Below are 18004 nucleotides of genomic sequence, written 5' to 3' on the forward strand. Positions count from 1 at the left end.
AGATGGGGTTAATTTTGTGGACTTTGCTGACTGTGCTAAATAAGGAAGAAAGAGGTTTAGATTCTTTATAAGCATGATTCATATTTAGAGTGTTTTGTCTCATTCCAGTAAGATGCTAAAATATGTCATTAAAATTACACCTTAAATGTCATGCGAGGCAAATGGAGGAGGATAGGTTACCTAGGAGAATAATGGACTCTGTTGTGGAGGGTAAGAGAAGTATAGGGAGACCAAGACGACAATGGTTAGACTCAGTTTCTAACGATTTAAAGATAAGAGGTATAGAACTAAATGAGACCACAGCACTAGTTGCAAATGGACGATTGTGGCGACGTTTAGTAAATTCACAGAGGCTTGCAGACTGAACGCTGAAAGGCATGACAGTCTTTAATGATAATGTATGTACAGTATATATGTATTTTAAAAAAAGTAAACAAAGGCAGAAGGAAGATCAGCTCCATAAAGGGAGCAAGCAACACACATCATACAGGATGAATTTGTTCTGATTATGTTCAGAATGTTCATCTGATCCTTGGTAAAGTTATCTTGCTACTTCACTTCTTAACCTAATGATGTGCATTGTATTTTTTTGCAGGTTCATACTCAGACATTGTTGACTGAAGGACATGGAATAGCAGGAGGTGATATCACTCTTCCTGGTACTTGGGCTCCCATTGCACTGGCAGTTGATTGGGTTGGTAACAAGCTATATATAGCTGATGCTATTGGGCAAAAGATTGACGTTTTTGAGATTGGTGGTGGAGGAAATGCAATTGTCCTCGGAAGTAACCTCAGTAGTCCAGCAGACATTGCCCTTGATCCAACTGTTGGGTAAGTTCATTGCAATAAACAGAGAATTCAGAATTTTTTGAACATTTGCTGTTGTTCAAAACCAACATGTGTTACATATGAAATATAATCCAAGAGTTGGGGCCTATGCACACCCAGTAAACCATTAGCATGTAGTTAAAGCAATGGAGTCTCAATTACACCCACCATCCCTCCCCTCCATATCAGTATGGTTTTACTTGTGAACAGCAGAATAGCACTGTGGGCAGACTTTCTTCTGTTGTAGTGTTTTGCCTTGAAGTAAGTTCTGGATTTTCAAGAGCAGTGTGGAAAGCTTAAATTTCATCTGAGTTTGGGGGGCACACCTTCAGAGACTTCAACATGCTAACAACAGTGTTACGGTGAATCGACGTTGATGAGATGAAAAGGGTTTGAGTGGCTTTGGTATTTCATCAAGGGCCAAGAATCTGTTGTCGATAATGAGCACACTGTTGACCAGTGGTTGCATGGATGGACAAAATCATTAACTGCGAGGCATAATGTGCTTACCACAATCTTTCGTGGACATTCGTGCAAATTCATCCATTGTAAGCAGTCTGAGATGTAGCGAAGTGGACAAAGATATCTTCTCCATGGCAATGCCTGAACTTTGATCCCTACTTGTCTCGGATATACTTAAGTTTTTTGTTCTCTGAAACAACAGTTGCCACTACCATCACCATAATAATTTCTTGCCAAATATAGAACCTTTGTGCTTCAACATCCTGCCTATTTGCTTGTATTACCCCCCTCCCCCTCCTCAAGACGATTGAACTCTTTCTACAGATGAAAAATTTTTCTGAAAGAATGTCATTTTGCAACAGCAATTAAGATATGATGATGCTTGTTGTTTAAAGGGGCCTAACATCGAAGGTCATCGGCCCACAATTAAGATAAAAACAAGTATCACACGTACAGGAGGTCCCAGAAGACGACTTCCTGCATTGCTTCCAGAAGCTTTATCAATGCCGACAAAAGTGTTCAGTCACAAAAGAAGATTACTTCGAAGGTGGTTGTGCATTTATGTTCTAAAGCAGAGGTGCTCAGCTAGGCTCCCAGTGCAGCCGGGCTGGCATGACGTAAGTGCGGGCAGCCTACGTAACAAGCATACGTCACAGTGAGGTGAAAGGGCGAATACATTTAGAAGGGAAGAGAGGGAAGCATTGACATTCACTTGTGATTATGAAGCTCTTCTCGAGTACTCAGCGAAATGCTGATTGGGGTGCAGTATTTAAAACAAAGTGCTATAATACAGCAAAAAAAACCCTGACCTTTTCAAGATATTCCGGATTGATTTACACTGTGCTTGATATAAAGTCAGTTTTATTTTCTTATATTTATTTATTAATTCAAAGAAACCTGACATGTTAATCTTTTTTGTTACAATCTACCAAGGTACAGGGTTTAAGCGTACAAGCTACAATTTACAATTCCTTGGATGGATATGACAGTATTTCCATTTTTTAAAAACAGTAAAATTCCTGTTATTCATTAAGCAAAAAGTAATATAATTACAAATTCAACAAGTTTACTGCTTGAATTTGGACATTGTTGTAGTGTTGTGTGACACTCTGTTTATTGAATTTCTGAAAATGGTATTTTAAATTTAAAAGGCGTCCGATGATAATAGCTAGCCGCTAAATGGCGAGAGGGAGTTTCATCACGAGTGAGGACATAGATATTTACTAATCCAAGATTAAAGTACAACAACATTGTAAATATATCTACCAGATATACAGTATGGCTTCAAATAAATAACCTAACTGATGTTATTCGCGGTAAACATGATTCGATTGTTGGCGAGTTTATCACATATTTTAAATCCAAACCACCACAAGCCACAATTTATCCACCTAAACTCTGTATTATATTAGAAATGTTCTAAAGAACCTCGTAAAATTTAATAGTGAAAATTGTAGTTCATTACGTATCTTGTAAAAGTATTTGAGATTGTAGGCCTAACTCTTTATTGTATCCGGTCAAAGTACATAAACTGCATGCTACGGTAATGGAGTAAACCGTACTGACAGCAACTCAGTGCCGAGTATTGGGCGGCGTAAAATAACCCGACACCCTAAGGGAGCCAACGGCTTCGGGCGGATGAGCTTCCTTGGGAGGGTGATGGTCCTTAGTGAAGGAAATGTCACTAAAATCCATCAAATGAAGAGGTCAACAGCTCCAGTGGCAAAGGAGGTGGAAGAACTGCCTTTAAAACTTAAATCCACATATGTCTGTTCTGTCAACGAGCGGTGTTGTGGTCAGCATCTGTACACCATGTGAAGTACGGCTGAGAAATTAACTCAACAGCTCACAACCATAGTTTTAATCTTGGAACGGTCAACAAACCGTTCCCCAAGAAAGTCAGGTAACCTATACATGATGCAAACTTACGGAATAACTACATCAGGTGGTAATTGGAAACGTCAATCCACCACGGCAGTAATCCGTATAACTGGGCCTAAGGATTCTGGAGAGCCCAGAACAGCATGCAAGGAGGAATCAGAGCCTCCTACTGGTGACCCATCAAGTAACAGCAAACTGAAACCAAAATGAAAATACTCCTTTGGTACGCTAAATATTAATACACTTCTGAAAGTTGGAAAACTAAAAAAACTAATCAAAATTCTAGACGACCAGAAAATGTTAATATTTGCTCTTCAGGAAACCAGATGTACAGACAGTAATATGTTAGACTCAGAAAATTACAGAATATACAAAAGAAAAGCATGGAAGAGAATAATGAAGAAAATCCCCCACCTAGGAACTGCTTTCATAGTACATAAGAGCATAGTGGAATCAGTCCAGAACTTCTATTCACCCTCTGAAAGACTGTCTCTCTTGACCATAAGATGTGGAAATAAAAATTATACATTAATTAATGCTCATGCTCCAATAAATGATAACAGGAAAAATCCTGACAAAGTGGAAGAGTACTGGGAACTCATGGAAAACGAAATCCACAAAATTCCTGCAGATCACGTCAAAAAGTGTTACTTGGAGACTTCAGTGCACAAGTTGGGTGAGAAAGGATTTATAAGAAGATTGCAAGAGAGTTCCCAGCACACAAAAGAACAAACAGAAATGGAATAAGGCTTGTAGAGCTATGCAAGGCTTTTAATCTCAAACTAATGTCTACCTACTTTAAAATGCTAAGTAGAAAACAAAAAACCTGGTGGTTTCCAAACCCACACCTTGAGGAATTCCAAATTGACCAAGTAGCTATCTCTGCTAAGAGCAGAAAAGAGATCCACAATGCCAAGGTAAAAAAAAGGAGCCAACATTGAGAGTGACCATTACCTCATGACCATAAAAATGAGATTCATCCCTCAAAATAGACAAAACAGAGAACAAACAGGAGAACTAAATTGGATGTTGGAATGTTAAAAATCAACTCGGAAGTAAACCAAAAATTCAAAGAGACGTTAGAAAAGGACAGTGCCAAGAATTGAGGGGGATCTGAGAACAAAAATAACTAAAGCTGCGCAGGAACTAGCCCTCTGAAGAGGGAAAAGAAGCATAGATGGTGGAATGAAGAATGTGAAGAGACCACTGACAGCGTGGAGAAGGTGGCACTCCTTCAAAACTGATGGGAATTTTCAGACTTTCAAGATAGCGTGGAAACAAACTTCTAAAACTATAAGAAATGTGAAGAGAAAATATGGAAGAAGTCAGCTTATGCAAATTGAAAAAGATTTCACTAAACATAATACAGGAAATTTTTAAAATACATTCAAAAAGGAAACAACAAAGTATCAACCACCCGGTCTCTCTTTTAAAGATGAAAATGGAAAAATCAGACTAAACAACAAGGACAACTGTGAAAACTACTGAACTGCGAAGAACCTGAAGAAAGATTGGAATTCAGTCAACCACAAACAAAAGCTAAACGCTTAGACCCACCAAATGAGAAAGAAATATATGACATAATCCAAAGTCTGAAAAACAATAAGCCTGCAGGGGAAGATTTGATTGTTGCAGAACTGTGGAAAGAAGCAGGCAGTCAAGCAAGACAGGAACTGACAAACATAATACAAGAAATATGGCGAACGGAGAAAATCCCTGATGATTGAAAGAATGCACTGATACAGCCATTATATAAGAACAGTGACAAAACAGATGTAAACAATTACAGAGGAATTTCCCTAGTAGCAGTTACATATAAAATACTGTCAAAAGCTCTTCATAATAGAATTGAACCAATAATAGACAAACAAATTGGGTTCAGAAAAGGCAGATCATGTGCAGAACAGATTCTAAACCTGAAAAGTATAATGCAAGACAGGGTTACAAAGAACAAAAACTATGTCATAGTTTCTGTGGACTTCAAAAAAAGTGTACAATTCAGTAGACAGAAGTTCACTACTGAACATTTTAGAGGAATTTGGAGTTGACACAAAATCAATCAATATAATTAGCCAAACTCTGACTGAAACAAAGTCCAGAGTAAAATTTATGGAAGAGATCTCAGATGAATTTGAAATTAAAACCGGTATCAGGCAGGGAGATGGGCTTTCCCCAATTCTTTTCAATATCGTCTTGGATAAGGTAATAAGAGTATGGAAAGAAAGACTTAAAGAAAGGGGACTCCATCATGAGATAAGATTAGGTTCAAAGCACAAAGGGGTTGGTGTAAACTGTTTGGTCTTCGCTGATGACATAGCAGTCCTCTCCGGAAGTATAGAGACTGCCTTAGAGCAAATCAATCTTCTGAAGAGCAGGAAAAGTTGGACTTCAGATATCTTTTGAGAAGACTAAATTCATGTCAAACCGGGCAAGTTGGCCGTGCGCGTAGAGGCGCGCGGCTGTGAGCTTGCATCCGGGAGATAGTAGGTTCGAATCCCACTATCGGCAGCCCTGAAGATGGTTTTACGTGGTTTCCCATTTTCACACCAGGCAAATGCTGGGGCTGTACCTTAATTAAGGCCACGGCCGCTTCCTTCCAACTCCTAGGCCTTTCCTATCCCACCGTCGCCATAAGACCTATCTGTGTCGGTGCGACGTAAAGCCCCTAGCAAAAAAAAAAATTCATGTCAAATATTAGGGATTCATCCACAATGCTAAAAACAGTATGGGAAAATCAATCAACAAGGTTAATAAATGTAAATACTAGGTGAAATAATTCAGGTTAATGGACTCTATAAGGAAGCAAACTGATCAAGAGCAAGAAAACTGGAACTAGCATACCAACTCACTAAAGATACACAATGAGAAGAATCTCTGAAGGAAAACTAAAATAAAAAACTATAGCACAGTATTCAAACCAGAGAGTCTGTATGCCACAGAATGCATGTTCTCTATGAAAGCTGGTGAAATAGAAGAGAGAAAAAAGGAAGGAAAATATTGAGGAAAATTTGGGGACCATTGAAACCGAAGGAAGGAAGGAGAGTTTAGACATAGGAGGAGTAAAGATCTATACAAGGATAAAGAAAATGAAAGGCTGTTAGACATGATCAGAAAGAGGAGAATTAAATTTTTTGCTCACATAATGAGGATGGATAACAGTAGATTGAAAAACCAAGTGTTTAACTATGTTTACATGAGCAAGAATGGCAACCAGTGGATCCAAGGAGTAAAACAAAGAGAAGAAGAAGAAGAAGAAGAAGAAGAAGAAGAAGAAGAAGAAGAAGAAGAAGAAGAAGAAGAAGAAGAAGAAGAAGAAGAAGAAGAAGAAGAAGAAGAAGAAGAAGACTTAAACTGTAATGAATGTAAATAACTTATTTCTTAGAATGTAAATTGAAAATGACGTGGATTTCTGCCCTCTTTCTTTCATTATTTTCTGCCTCCATTTCAATTTGTGGTATCGCCGCAGTAATCGAGAGTGACTGGGAGACATTTGCCCAAACTTCATGGCCTGTGAGGTAGCCACATGGCTGCACTTGTCATCTTCCAGTTCGCCCACTTACAGTGCTGGGTGCCTGTGGGACGGAATGCCCAGCGTGAGCACCTCTGTTCGAAAGCATAGGTGGGCAGCGAGAGAGAGCCCCGCTCCACGAGCTAACGGCACGAGTGTGGGAAGAGCTGAGAGCAGCTGACTTCTAATAGCTTATGCTATAAAGAGTAGATGGCGATATGCAGAATCAAGATGCAAGCAAAGCCACCTCAGTATGCTTGAACCTGGCTGAGTATATTATGTTTATGCAATACAATCGTACAGTTAATTTGTCATTCATCGTTTATGCTGTATGCCTAAACAAGCTTTTATGTTAGCCTGCAGTATTTCCATGAGTAGTAGTAGTAGTAGTCATCAAAGGAGTATTCTGTTATCAAATGTTAAAAGAATTAATTTTTTTTCCTACCCGTTAGCTAATGAAATGAATATAATTACACATATTTACTTAGTGCAAGACATTTGTATACAAAATAACTTATTTTGTTTTCTCACCATAATCTAATACACTGAATAGAGTGAGACATTAGGTACAATAAAACTGTTAAATGTATTAACCTGTTTATGTATACGCCCCTACACTAGTTGTAATCGAGAGCCATGCAAGCAGCTGCTAGGCTGTATCTGCCGCCAGAATGCATGCTCTGCCTGAGCTGAAGCGCTGCTCACTGAGCCGAATTGTGCCCATGTTTGTTCTAAAGTATTCCTGATAATGAACTATGCACTAGGTCTCAAACTTCTGGATCCTAGAGTACATTTATGAAAGAGTCTTTAATTTGCCTGCAGCTTTTCAAACTATTTCACCCCTCTGAACCTTTAATGAACTACCATTGAGCTATTTCACGTAACGTTCTTTACTAATTCAATACTGCTTATTCTAGACTGAATTGTTGTTATTATTAACGGAAGCTTATCCTGAAACAAGCACCTTGCACCATAAATTCACTACTGCAAATTAGAGCGACAACAGTGGCTTTTTTGACACTTCATGAATGCTATTGAATAAATGGTTACATTGAAGTACATTTTTGGACTGTTATCTTCACCAATTGACCTTGTCACTTCTTACTTTAGCAACAATGTACACTTACTGCTTTCTTATGTGTTATGATATTAATTAACAGCTTAGATTTAGCCACATCTATTTCAGAAATATTTCAGAATACTATTGATAATAAATAATTTGTAACTCAAGAATAATGTATCTTGGTAATATATAGTGTTTACATTGTACTGTGTCTTCTGGTGTGGACGAAGACTTGCCTTAGTCTCACGTTAGGCTTTGAGAACATGAAGTCATGAAAATGTGAGTGATGCCAGTAATGCCAACCTTCTGCAGCCAATCTCTTTGATGAATGGTGTGAAGTTGTAACTTCTAGTGTTGATTGCTGTGTAGATATCAGTGGGCTTTGCCGACTGATATGTATTTGCACCTTCTGACTCAGTGAGAAAAGCAATGGGAGTATACCTCGCTTCTCATTTCTGTAAGCCTCTTCAGTGATGCAGTACAATGATTGAAGAGCCTGCTATGTGTCTTAGAGCATTGTTTTATGTTTATCAGAGAAATGAATAAGCTTTTATAACTTAACCAGCAGTTACCCGCGGCTTCGCTTGCGTGGATTTCGTAATTTGATCAGATTAATCGTTCCTCGGCATTGTACTAAGAGACTATCTGAAAATTCCTAAAGTATAAAAACTCGCCCAAAAATTGAGTTTCATTTACCCCAGAAATTCTTTGTAAACAATGTTTGTGGTATTACCTTTTGGGGCTAAGATGACCATGCGACATAGAACTGTACATCCAAGAAACAGTCTTCTCTCAAGTCAAAAAATAAATACATGTTTCTATATTTTTAAAGGAGATTCCAAATACCTATTCCCACATCTGTAACGTATTCAGTTTTTGAGATATACATAAGTATCACCATAAAAAGAATTCAGCTCCTTGGTCAGTCCTCCCCCTACCCCCAACTAAGTGTATTTTCCGAAAACAAAAATACATGTTTCCTTATTTTTAAAGGGATTCCAAATATCAATTTTCACGTCTGTAACATTTTCAGTTTTTAAGATATGAGTATCCTCATAAAAAACAATTAAACTACTTTTCACCCTCTGTTAAGTGCCCTCTCCAAAAAAAAAGGTACAGGTTCCTGTATTTTTAAAGGAATTTACAAATACCAAGTTTCTTGTCTCTAGCATGTTAAGTTTTTGACATATAATGTAAAATGAAATGGCGTATGGCTTTTAGTGCCGGGAGATTCCAGGACGGGTTTGGCTTGCCAGGTGCAGGTCTTTTGATTTGGTTCCCGTTGGCGACCTGCGCGTCCTGATGAGGATGAAATGATGATGAAGACAACACATACACCCAGCCCCCGTGCCAGGGAAATTAACCAATGATGGTTAAAATTCCCGACCCTGCCAGGAATCGAACCCGGGACCCCTGTGACCAAAGGCCAGCACGCTAAGTATTTAGCAGTGGAGCTGGACGACATATAATGTAGATATACCGGTACTCATTTTAAAAATTCATGCGCTTTTTCCATTATTTTCAGCCCCTCAATTGGATTTTCTGAAAGCGAAAAAAATAAAATAAAATATGTGTTTCATTATTTTTAAAGGATATTCAGATACCAGTTCTCACGCCTGTATGTCTGTAACACCTTCAGTTTTTGAGATAAATGTATACTCATAAAAATGATTCAATTACTTCTCCCTCACTTCTTTCCACCCCTCTCCCGCCGTAAGTGGACTTTCCGGAAACAAAAATTACATTTCTTTATTTTGAAAGGAAATTCAAAATACCAACTTTCACGTCTGCAACAGCTTCAGTTTTTAAGATAAAGTATCCTCATAAACGTATTTCAACACTTTATTTACTTATTTTCAACCCCACAACCCTTACATCGATTTAACAAAAAAAAAATGTGTATTTCTTTACTTTTAAAGGATATTCCAAATAGTAATTTTCACGTCTGTAACATCTTCAGTTTTTGAGTTATAATTATACTCGTGAAAGTAATTAAATTCCTTTTTCACCGCTCTTCCTACCCGTTAAGTTGATTCCCCCTCCCTAGAAGTGCGTGTTTCTTTATTTTTAAAGGAGATTCCAAATACCAATTTTTACATCTGTAAACCACGAACCTGCTACGCTGGCGGACCAAACACACAACGCCCTGTGGGTGGGGGACGCCGACGAAGAATACACCCACATTATCCCCTGCCTGTCGTAAGAGGCGACTGAAAGGGGCGACCAAGGGATGATTGTCTTGGAACCATGAAACTTCTTGTGATTAGTACCACCATGCGGAGAGCATCATGGTCGCTTTTACTTGCGTGTAGTAACACTATATTAGGTACCAAATAGGTTTGTAATTAGTAGCACACAGGAGCAGCGTGCGGTCGGCTTTTGCAGTACCTGTGATTAGTACCACCATATGAACAGGACCATGGGATGATAGCTACCATGGTTCTGCCTTGCCTGTGATTAGTACCCACTATATGAGGAACACCACGGGAAAGGGGAAGGTCCCTGTGGTTAGTACTCTTACATGATGAACACCATAGGTTTGCGTTGCCTGTAAATGATGCCACAAAGTGAGAAAAACATAGTTCTGTATTATATGTCAAATTTCATAACCTCTGAGCAGTACAATAATGTGTGGAATACCGCAAGTCTCTGCTACTTTTGATTAGTACCGCAACAGGACAAATACCATGGTTCTACTTTCCTAGTGATCATTACCATTGTGAGGGGCCGATAACTTGGATTTTGGACCCCCTTTACACTGCAAGCATCATCGTTTCAGTGTTAAGCTATAGCAGCAGTCCCTTGGTCAGTAATCCTATTCTTTTACGTCAGTTTGTGTGAATGTCAAGCATTGCGGGTCGCATCCACTGATTGTTTTAAATTCATGTCCATCCATTCATTCTTTGTTCTCACGCTTTGAATTCTGGTCAGTGGAGAATTGTAGACTTTTAATTTGTCATTCCATTTCGTCTCATTTCGTACCATTAGGGGCCGATGACCTCGATGTTAGGCCCCTTTAAACAGCAATCATCATCATCATCATCATCATCATCACATCTGTAAACTTTTAAGTTTTTGAGATATAGACATCCTCATTTTAAATATTCACTCCCCCCATCCCCCCCCCCCTAGTGACGGAATATCCAAAAATCCTCCCTTAGCGAACACCTACACGTTAATATGAATGTATCCAGTCAGTCAGTCAGTCAGTCATTCAGGACAAGTTATTTTATATAATTATATAGATTATATGTAGCACTGTAATATTCTATTAAGATTTATGGTTCTTTTAAAGGTACATGTTTGTAGCCGACAGCAACCAATTATTACGAGCAAATATGGATGGCACCAATTCTCTTGCTATAGTGTCTGAAGCTGCATACAAAGCTTCTGGGGTTGCAGTAGACATCATTGCTAAAAGAGTGTTCTGGTGTGACTCCCTTTTGGATTACATTGAGACGGTCGATTATCAAGGACAGAACCGTCATCTGGTCCTACGAGGTAAGCTTCGTTTAGTTTGTTGTAGTTCCTTCCATTTAGTTCTAACTTCCTTGGAGAAATTCTTTGCAGGCTTTAGTAATGTATTTTATCATCAGTTTCTGAGCATATGAATTGTGTGGTGATCTATGTTATTGTGAGGTCAGAAAATCTGATTAACTTAATATCTTTCTGAAACACTTTCATGGACTGTAGGAACAGGTTGTGGAGTTGACCCCACCATCCCACTGACAAGGGAACTGGAATAAGGAAACAAATTGACAATTAAAATAGATCACATAAAAAATAGTAACTGCTAAGCACAGGAGAGCCACAAGAGTCAGAAGAAAGTTGCGATATTAAATACTTTTTTTCCCCCTTCCATTACTGAATTTATAATTCATCCTAGACAGTATCAAACTCCAGTGGAATACTGTTTCATTTCTAATTTTCACCAAATTAATGCTCATCTCGTAAGTCTTGTATCACTTAACAGACTCTGAGGTGAAGATGTTGACACTGATCCTTGACCTCAGTGGCGGGTAGATTATTTGCGCATTTGAAAGGAGCCAGTAACATTTCTCAGATGTTGATCCCCATACAAACACATACTGCATGTGTAGTTGCCAGATGAACAATATGTAGTGCCCAATAAATAATCTTACTGGAAATTCTACAGTAGAATGCCTGATATAAAGACTGCCCTTTTTCTACTATAGGGGACCAAACCCCTTTTGAAACTTGACTTTTTCAGAACCACTATGATGAGTATGGGACAGATCCTTGTAATTCGGCTCCATGATGTGTCTGATTCTCAATAAATAAACTGTTCATACTTTCTGATGTATTCTGTCATTCTTTAGTGGTTCCATTAGATTTGAATATTTATTTCAGTGTGTAGCAATTGTCATATTCTCCCAGGCACCTGTTCAGTAACATGTAGCTAATCTTAGTTCTTGGTGAATTTTTTTTTCTTCCTAGGTCAGCTTGTTCCGTCACCATCACGATTAACTGTGTTTGAAAACAATATTTATTGGTCCGATGGTACAAAGCAAGGAATTATGAGTGTCAACAAGTTTGAAGGTGCCAACTCTATACAGGCCATATATAGGAATCGTGATGTTAGAGAGCCTAGGGCTGTAAAGGCTGTCCATAAACTGATACAGCTGCGTGGTGAGTATTCTCTTCACAGGTCTTACATTCCGTGAATGTTGAATTAGAAATACAGAATTAATATGTTATTTTCTTATTGACAGTGTTCAATCCTTGTGGAAATAATAATGGTGGATGTCAACATATGTGCATTGTGACAGCAGCAGATAGACCAGGGAATTTAGCATACCGGTGTGCTTGTCACATTGGTTGGCAGTTGGCCTCTGATCAGCGGAACTGTAACTGTGAGTCTTCTTTGCATGGTCATATCTCTTGTAATTAGTTCATTTTATTAGTAAGAATGCAATTCTCAGTAATCTATATTGCTCAGTAAGAACTCCAAAAATCAAATACTGAGGGATTGATCATCTTCTTTTACTCTTTTTAAGAAAAATCACCACAACATAATCTCCAATCTTATATTAACATTTTTTTAACAGAAATCTGTGTGAACTAAGCCTTGAAGTAATGAACGTAAACAGTATTACAATATGATGACTATAGAGAAGAAAGTTCCTGTATATCTCCTATAAAATCTGTTGTAACCAAGGTTGAGATTTACAAAACACAACTTTATTATTCGCTTCAAATGCAAAATACACTATTTACACAAATAAAACTGAAATTTAACTTGAAGCAAAATGAATTAGGAATCTTGAGAAAGAGTCTATCTTTTGTACACTATATACAAGTTTGCAGTATTTACATCCACTACTATCTCGAAAGATAGTCCTTGTGATATGAAAAGTCGATAGTCGAAAACTATCAGAAGTACTGACATAAATGTTTTGGAAAGTCCTTCCTTGCTGAGTTCATAAAAGCAAGTTCAATGTTGGAAGAATTCTTACTTGGCGAAACCAAGGGAGCTTGCATTAATTAGGGAAATATAACGGTATGTAATAGTACGACTGGATATGGGCAGCGGAATGGGAAAGAGGAGCGGTGACCAGAGGTGAGACCTCGTACTGCCAGAAATTCAGTCCACCTGGCCGAAGCACATTTTCAAGAGGAGTAGCCTCCGTGCTCGACGTAGTGTGTATTCTGTAGCTGGACACCGGGGCAAGTGGGCATCAGGACAGGCTGGGAGTTCCTCTTTATAGTACACACACGACGGTCCAGGCACGCGCACTGAGGGCTGCGCGTCGGGGCTAGAAGAATGACACCTGGCGCGCGTGTAGCTGGCTGGCGGAGCGAGAAGGGAGCGCCGGACATACAACAAAATCTCCTATAAATAATCCCATGTTAAGAAAACAGTGTTCCTCTTATTGACCTACAAGGAATGAATATCCCCCCCCAGACACCCATAATTTCTCATGATTAACCTTTAGCAGCCGTATTTAAATAGAGAATGATTGCTCAGCAGGTCGTATTTAAAAGGAGCAAGTTTTACAGGTTTCACATAAATGCTTTAATATAAGTAATTTTGAAATATAGGGATTCTCAAGTGCATCAATAATGTCTGAATGTCTCAAAAAGATATGTTTACTTTTGTTATATATATATTACTGTTAAGACACCATGATGTTCATTAAGTACACAGAATATAAACAGAAACAATTGGTTGTTTCTTGCTAGAATTCGATAGTAGTGTTTAGATATATATTGAGATATTTTATTAACTCCTTCGAGAAGTTAACACAACCATCGATATTATGCAAAGAAATGTATAATTGCCGTAAGATGATCGTAAATCACATGTTGTGTTCCACCCAACATTCGACCTTTCCAAGATAAACACAATATCGGGGCCGGCCCGCCAGTCGACCAGTAACGGTTAAGGAATATTTTAATGTACTTTATATTGTATTATGAAAGAAGGATGAAAAGAAAGAGACCTTTTGCCTGTCAGTTATTAAAATACCTATTTAACATTTTCTGTTTCATAAATACATTCGCAGGGAGGAAGCACAATGGCAGGAACAGTCATCGCTTTCTTGCCTTTCTTCATTATCCTTCTGTGTTGCTGTGGTACATGTACCGCGTAATCCGTTGCTTCATAAATCACCGGCAGCTTATCACTGTTGTAAGGAAGTCTTCCATTTGCTGTGTGTGTGTTTTTAGCCTTAGTATCTGTGCATATTTGTCATGTGTTGAGCAAGTGTTATGTGATTAATTAGTCTACTTGTGCAATTTCTTCCTTTAACATTAATACAGTGATGTATTTGCATTATGGCTGAGGCTGTTCTCAAAAATAAGCACGGACAGGTACTTAGGAAAAATAAAAGCAAACTGTGCTTAATGTACTTGATTACCTTTGTTGAAAGAATCCAGATAAATGTCTCAGCTAGGTGATTAAAGAAACTGCTGAAGGAACAGGCTTCTCTGAGAGGACTGTTTATAAAGTACAATCAGCAGCCACTACAAGATATTAGGCTCCGGTTAAATGAAGAGAACTTAAAGCACAGTGGAAAGGCAATAGGTCAGTCAAGTTTACGATTATGTTTGCAGTGGTGTAAGTTGCATGATTCTTTCCTTACAAACTAACCTCCAACCTTGCAGCAAGTGCTACTGTCTGCGAATAATGGTAAAGACCTTCCCGATTTCAAAATATCAATCCTGTATAGTTTGTTGAAGGACATGTGTTTATAGTACAAAAAGAAAGGGAATTCAGCTCATATGATGGAAAGAGAGGACATTATATCTTATATGTTAGTATCTGACAACAGTTAAGAAATACTGAGAATAGGGCAAGAACATTTTTTTCACATTGACAAGTCAGGGAAATGCAGGGCACACTGTTGGGATAAAAAGGTTATATAAGACCATTTCAACTCCATGGGATGCTTTTCTGTTAGGACTCTCATGCGGTCTTAAGTCGCCTACAGGTCGTTGACTGCCGTTCATATCAGTGCCTGCTGGTAACGAGCATGGGTTCATTCCAGGGGCAAAGTACATGTTTTCATTGCAAGAAGAATATTGCAGACACTCATGAGATGGACTATGATTGTTATGAGGAATATGTTAAAGAACATCTGCTACCGAACCTGCCATGAAATCCTTTCATTGTCCTTGACAATGCCTCCTATCACAGCTGCAAGAAAGAAGCTCTGCCTTTGAAGGCATGGAAGAAAGAAAACGTATGGTCATGGCTTCGAGAACATGGTGCAGTGTAGGATGAGAACATGCTAAAAACAGACTTAACAGCCCTCATAAACTCTGTGATGGAAATATGATCACCACAGAATTGATGAAATGGCAAGAGAAAGTGTAATCACATTTCTTCATTTACCGCCATACCATTGTGAGCTGAACCCTATTAAAATTGAAGCGGACATGTAGAAATCTGACTTAATCCAGGACAAAATGGACCTCTTCATCATTGCTGTCGGCAGTGAATCTTCCAGGTTCCGAGCGATAGGGACTCCAGCCTACAGCGGTGAGGAGGTAACATTTGGCGAGTGCCAGAAAGTGGTTGTCTAATGGCAGATATTTTGCTTTGGTTGTATCTTGCATAGTATTTTTGTGTGTGTGTGTGTTTTTTCTAATATTATTATATTCTACAGCAGTTCTTACTGAAGCTTTTGGTACTGTAGTGTGCAGCAATATATCATAAATGACTTGTACTGAAACATAAATTCACCATCTTGTGCTTGGTTTTGTTATTTAGCTGTTGTTTCTTAAAAGCATTTTAATTTTACCACTGTTTTTTGCACAAGAGCTTTTAATTTTAACCATTGTTTTCATGGGGCGATACGACAGTATAGTAGTACCTGACGTTGCCTGGACAAATGTCTTAAATCCAATTAGATGCATCCCTTACCCCTCAAGCCCATAAAAATAATTATATGTTGTCTATTTTCTCCCCCAGTTTGCCTCGAACCTCAGTGCTGAGGTTTTGTATCTGCAGTAGTTTACCCTTGTTGCTAAATAAAATAAAATGAATGAATGAATGAATGAATTCCTCTAAACGGCCCATTCCCTTGTGTTCCTAAAAATAATTTTCAGCTTAGTTTCTTCCCCCTTTTACCTTGAACTTCAATACTGAGTTTCACTAATGTATATGCTGCTGCTTTCCTGTGATGCTGTTCAATATGGCAACCCTGTTGTCATAATAACAATACTGTTCTCTTAACATGGAATGATCTATAGCATACACCTTTTGTAATGTGTATTAAATGATTGGATTTTTGCATTTTCAAGAGGGGGGCATGATTACTGAAAGATATTGTCACTGGCTTCTCATTAAGATGGGTCTGGTTCGAAACCCAGCCAAAGCATATGGGACTTTTTGAAAGAAAAACTCTAGTCCTTACAGTTTGGATTCCATGTTAAACTGAATGTGTCATGTCTGTGATCATGATGGTATCAACTGTTGTATAAAACAGCAAGTTTGCTTGCATTTTCACTATAGTCAGGAAAAATATTAATAAATGCTCTTCAGGAACTATTGTGTTGCACAATACTTCAAAGGAAATCACTAGCAAATTCCTCCTAGGAAATATAAATTAATGAATTGATTGATTGAACTCTATTTTACTTGATTGTTCACTTTATGATCATTAGCCACAGGCACATGGTTTATCAAAAATTCCTCATATATTAATACTTTTTTGACACCATAAAACCATGTCTCATTAGATGTGTTTATAACTAAGAAATCATTACAAATGACCTTGATGTTAGGTCCCTTAAAACAAAAATCATTATCCTAGTATAAAGATTGAGATGAAGGACACACTCAGCAGCATTAAATGAACTTGAAAGAGAATCCAAATCCTATGCTGTATTATTCTAGAAATATTCTCTTACGGTTTTCATTCTCCGTTTCCATATAAGTTCCGGGATGGTACCAAACATACAGACCCTGACCAATGACTTCCCCTCCGAAAACCGTAAAAGTAGTTGGTGGGACATAAAGCCACTAACATTAGCGAATTCCCAGGTCTCAATTATACACTTGCCAATACAAACACCATAGCTACACTGATAATCAGCCAAACTTCATATTCACTTCAGTGTCTGTTTACTATGTTTTCCAAGGACATACAACAAAGCAATCAAAATGGTATGGGGCTACTTATTCTTCACAGATATGATTACTGTTTTATTTGTTTTGTTTTTTTCAAGTGCTACATAGTTTATGTTAATATTGATTGATGCTTTGCAGTGGTGACAGAATTTCTAATGTATTCACAACAACGATTCATCAAAGGAAAAGTGTTAGATCCAGTAATAGAAGGTTTCAGCGATGCAATATTACCAGTTGTATCCCGCCGTGCACGCTTCGTTGGACTAGATTTTGATGCTGATGATGAATTCATATATTATTCTGATGTACTACAAGATGTCATTCACCGAATTCACAAAAATGGAACTGGTGAGTATGCAAGGACTTCTAAATTAGGAATTATCTGGAATTTATAAAATAGGAGAAATAAGAGCTTGTTTACGTTACTGTCAGGTGTCACCAATTTTGCATGCCTAACAGGAATAGCCAAAAACTGCCAAAGGGATTTTGGTCTGAAAATTGCTCAGCCATATCACTATAAATAAAGAGATATCTGAAAATTTTTGCTTTATTTTTGTTAGTACTTCTTGCAAGTAACAGCTATTGATTAATTTGTGGTTAGGTATTCCATAAGCCTCCAAAGCCATTAAATTTATTAAGAAGTTTGTATATTGTTCTTAAATCT

The 18004-nt window shown here is 38.0% G+C and overlaps 1 protein-coding gene across 1 annotated transcript in view; it reads left to right on the forward strand.

The window, feature by feature from the left end:
* The window catches only part of mgl (megalin), a 213688-nt gene that overhangs the window by 33944 nt on the left and 161740 nt on the right, over nt 1–18004 (forward strand). Inside the window, exons 7-11 of the mRNA XM_067142002.2 lie at nt 596–831; nt 11038–11243; nt 12201–12392; nt 12476–12616; nt 17479–17688. Coding sequence (XP_066998103.2) covers nt 596–831; nt 11038–11243; nt 12201–12392; nt 12476–12616; nt 17479–17688 — 985 coding nt within the window. The remainder of the gene's footprint in view (nt 1–595; nt 832–11037; nt 11244–12200; nt 12393–12475; nt 12617–17478; nt 17689–18004) is intronic.

Source organism: Anabrus simplex, chromosome 2 (assembly GCF_040414725.1).
Source record: "Anabrus simplex isolate iqAnaSimp1 chromosome 2, ASM4041472v1, whole genome shotgun sequence".
Classification (NCBI taxonomy): Eukaryota; Metazoa; Arthropoda; class Insecta; order Orthoptera; family Tettigoniidae; genus Anabrus; species Anabrus simplex.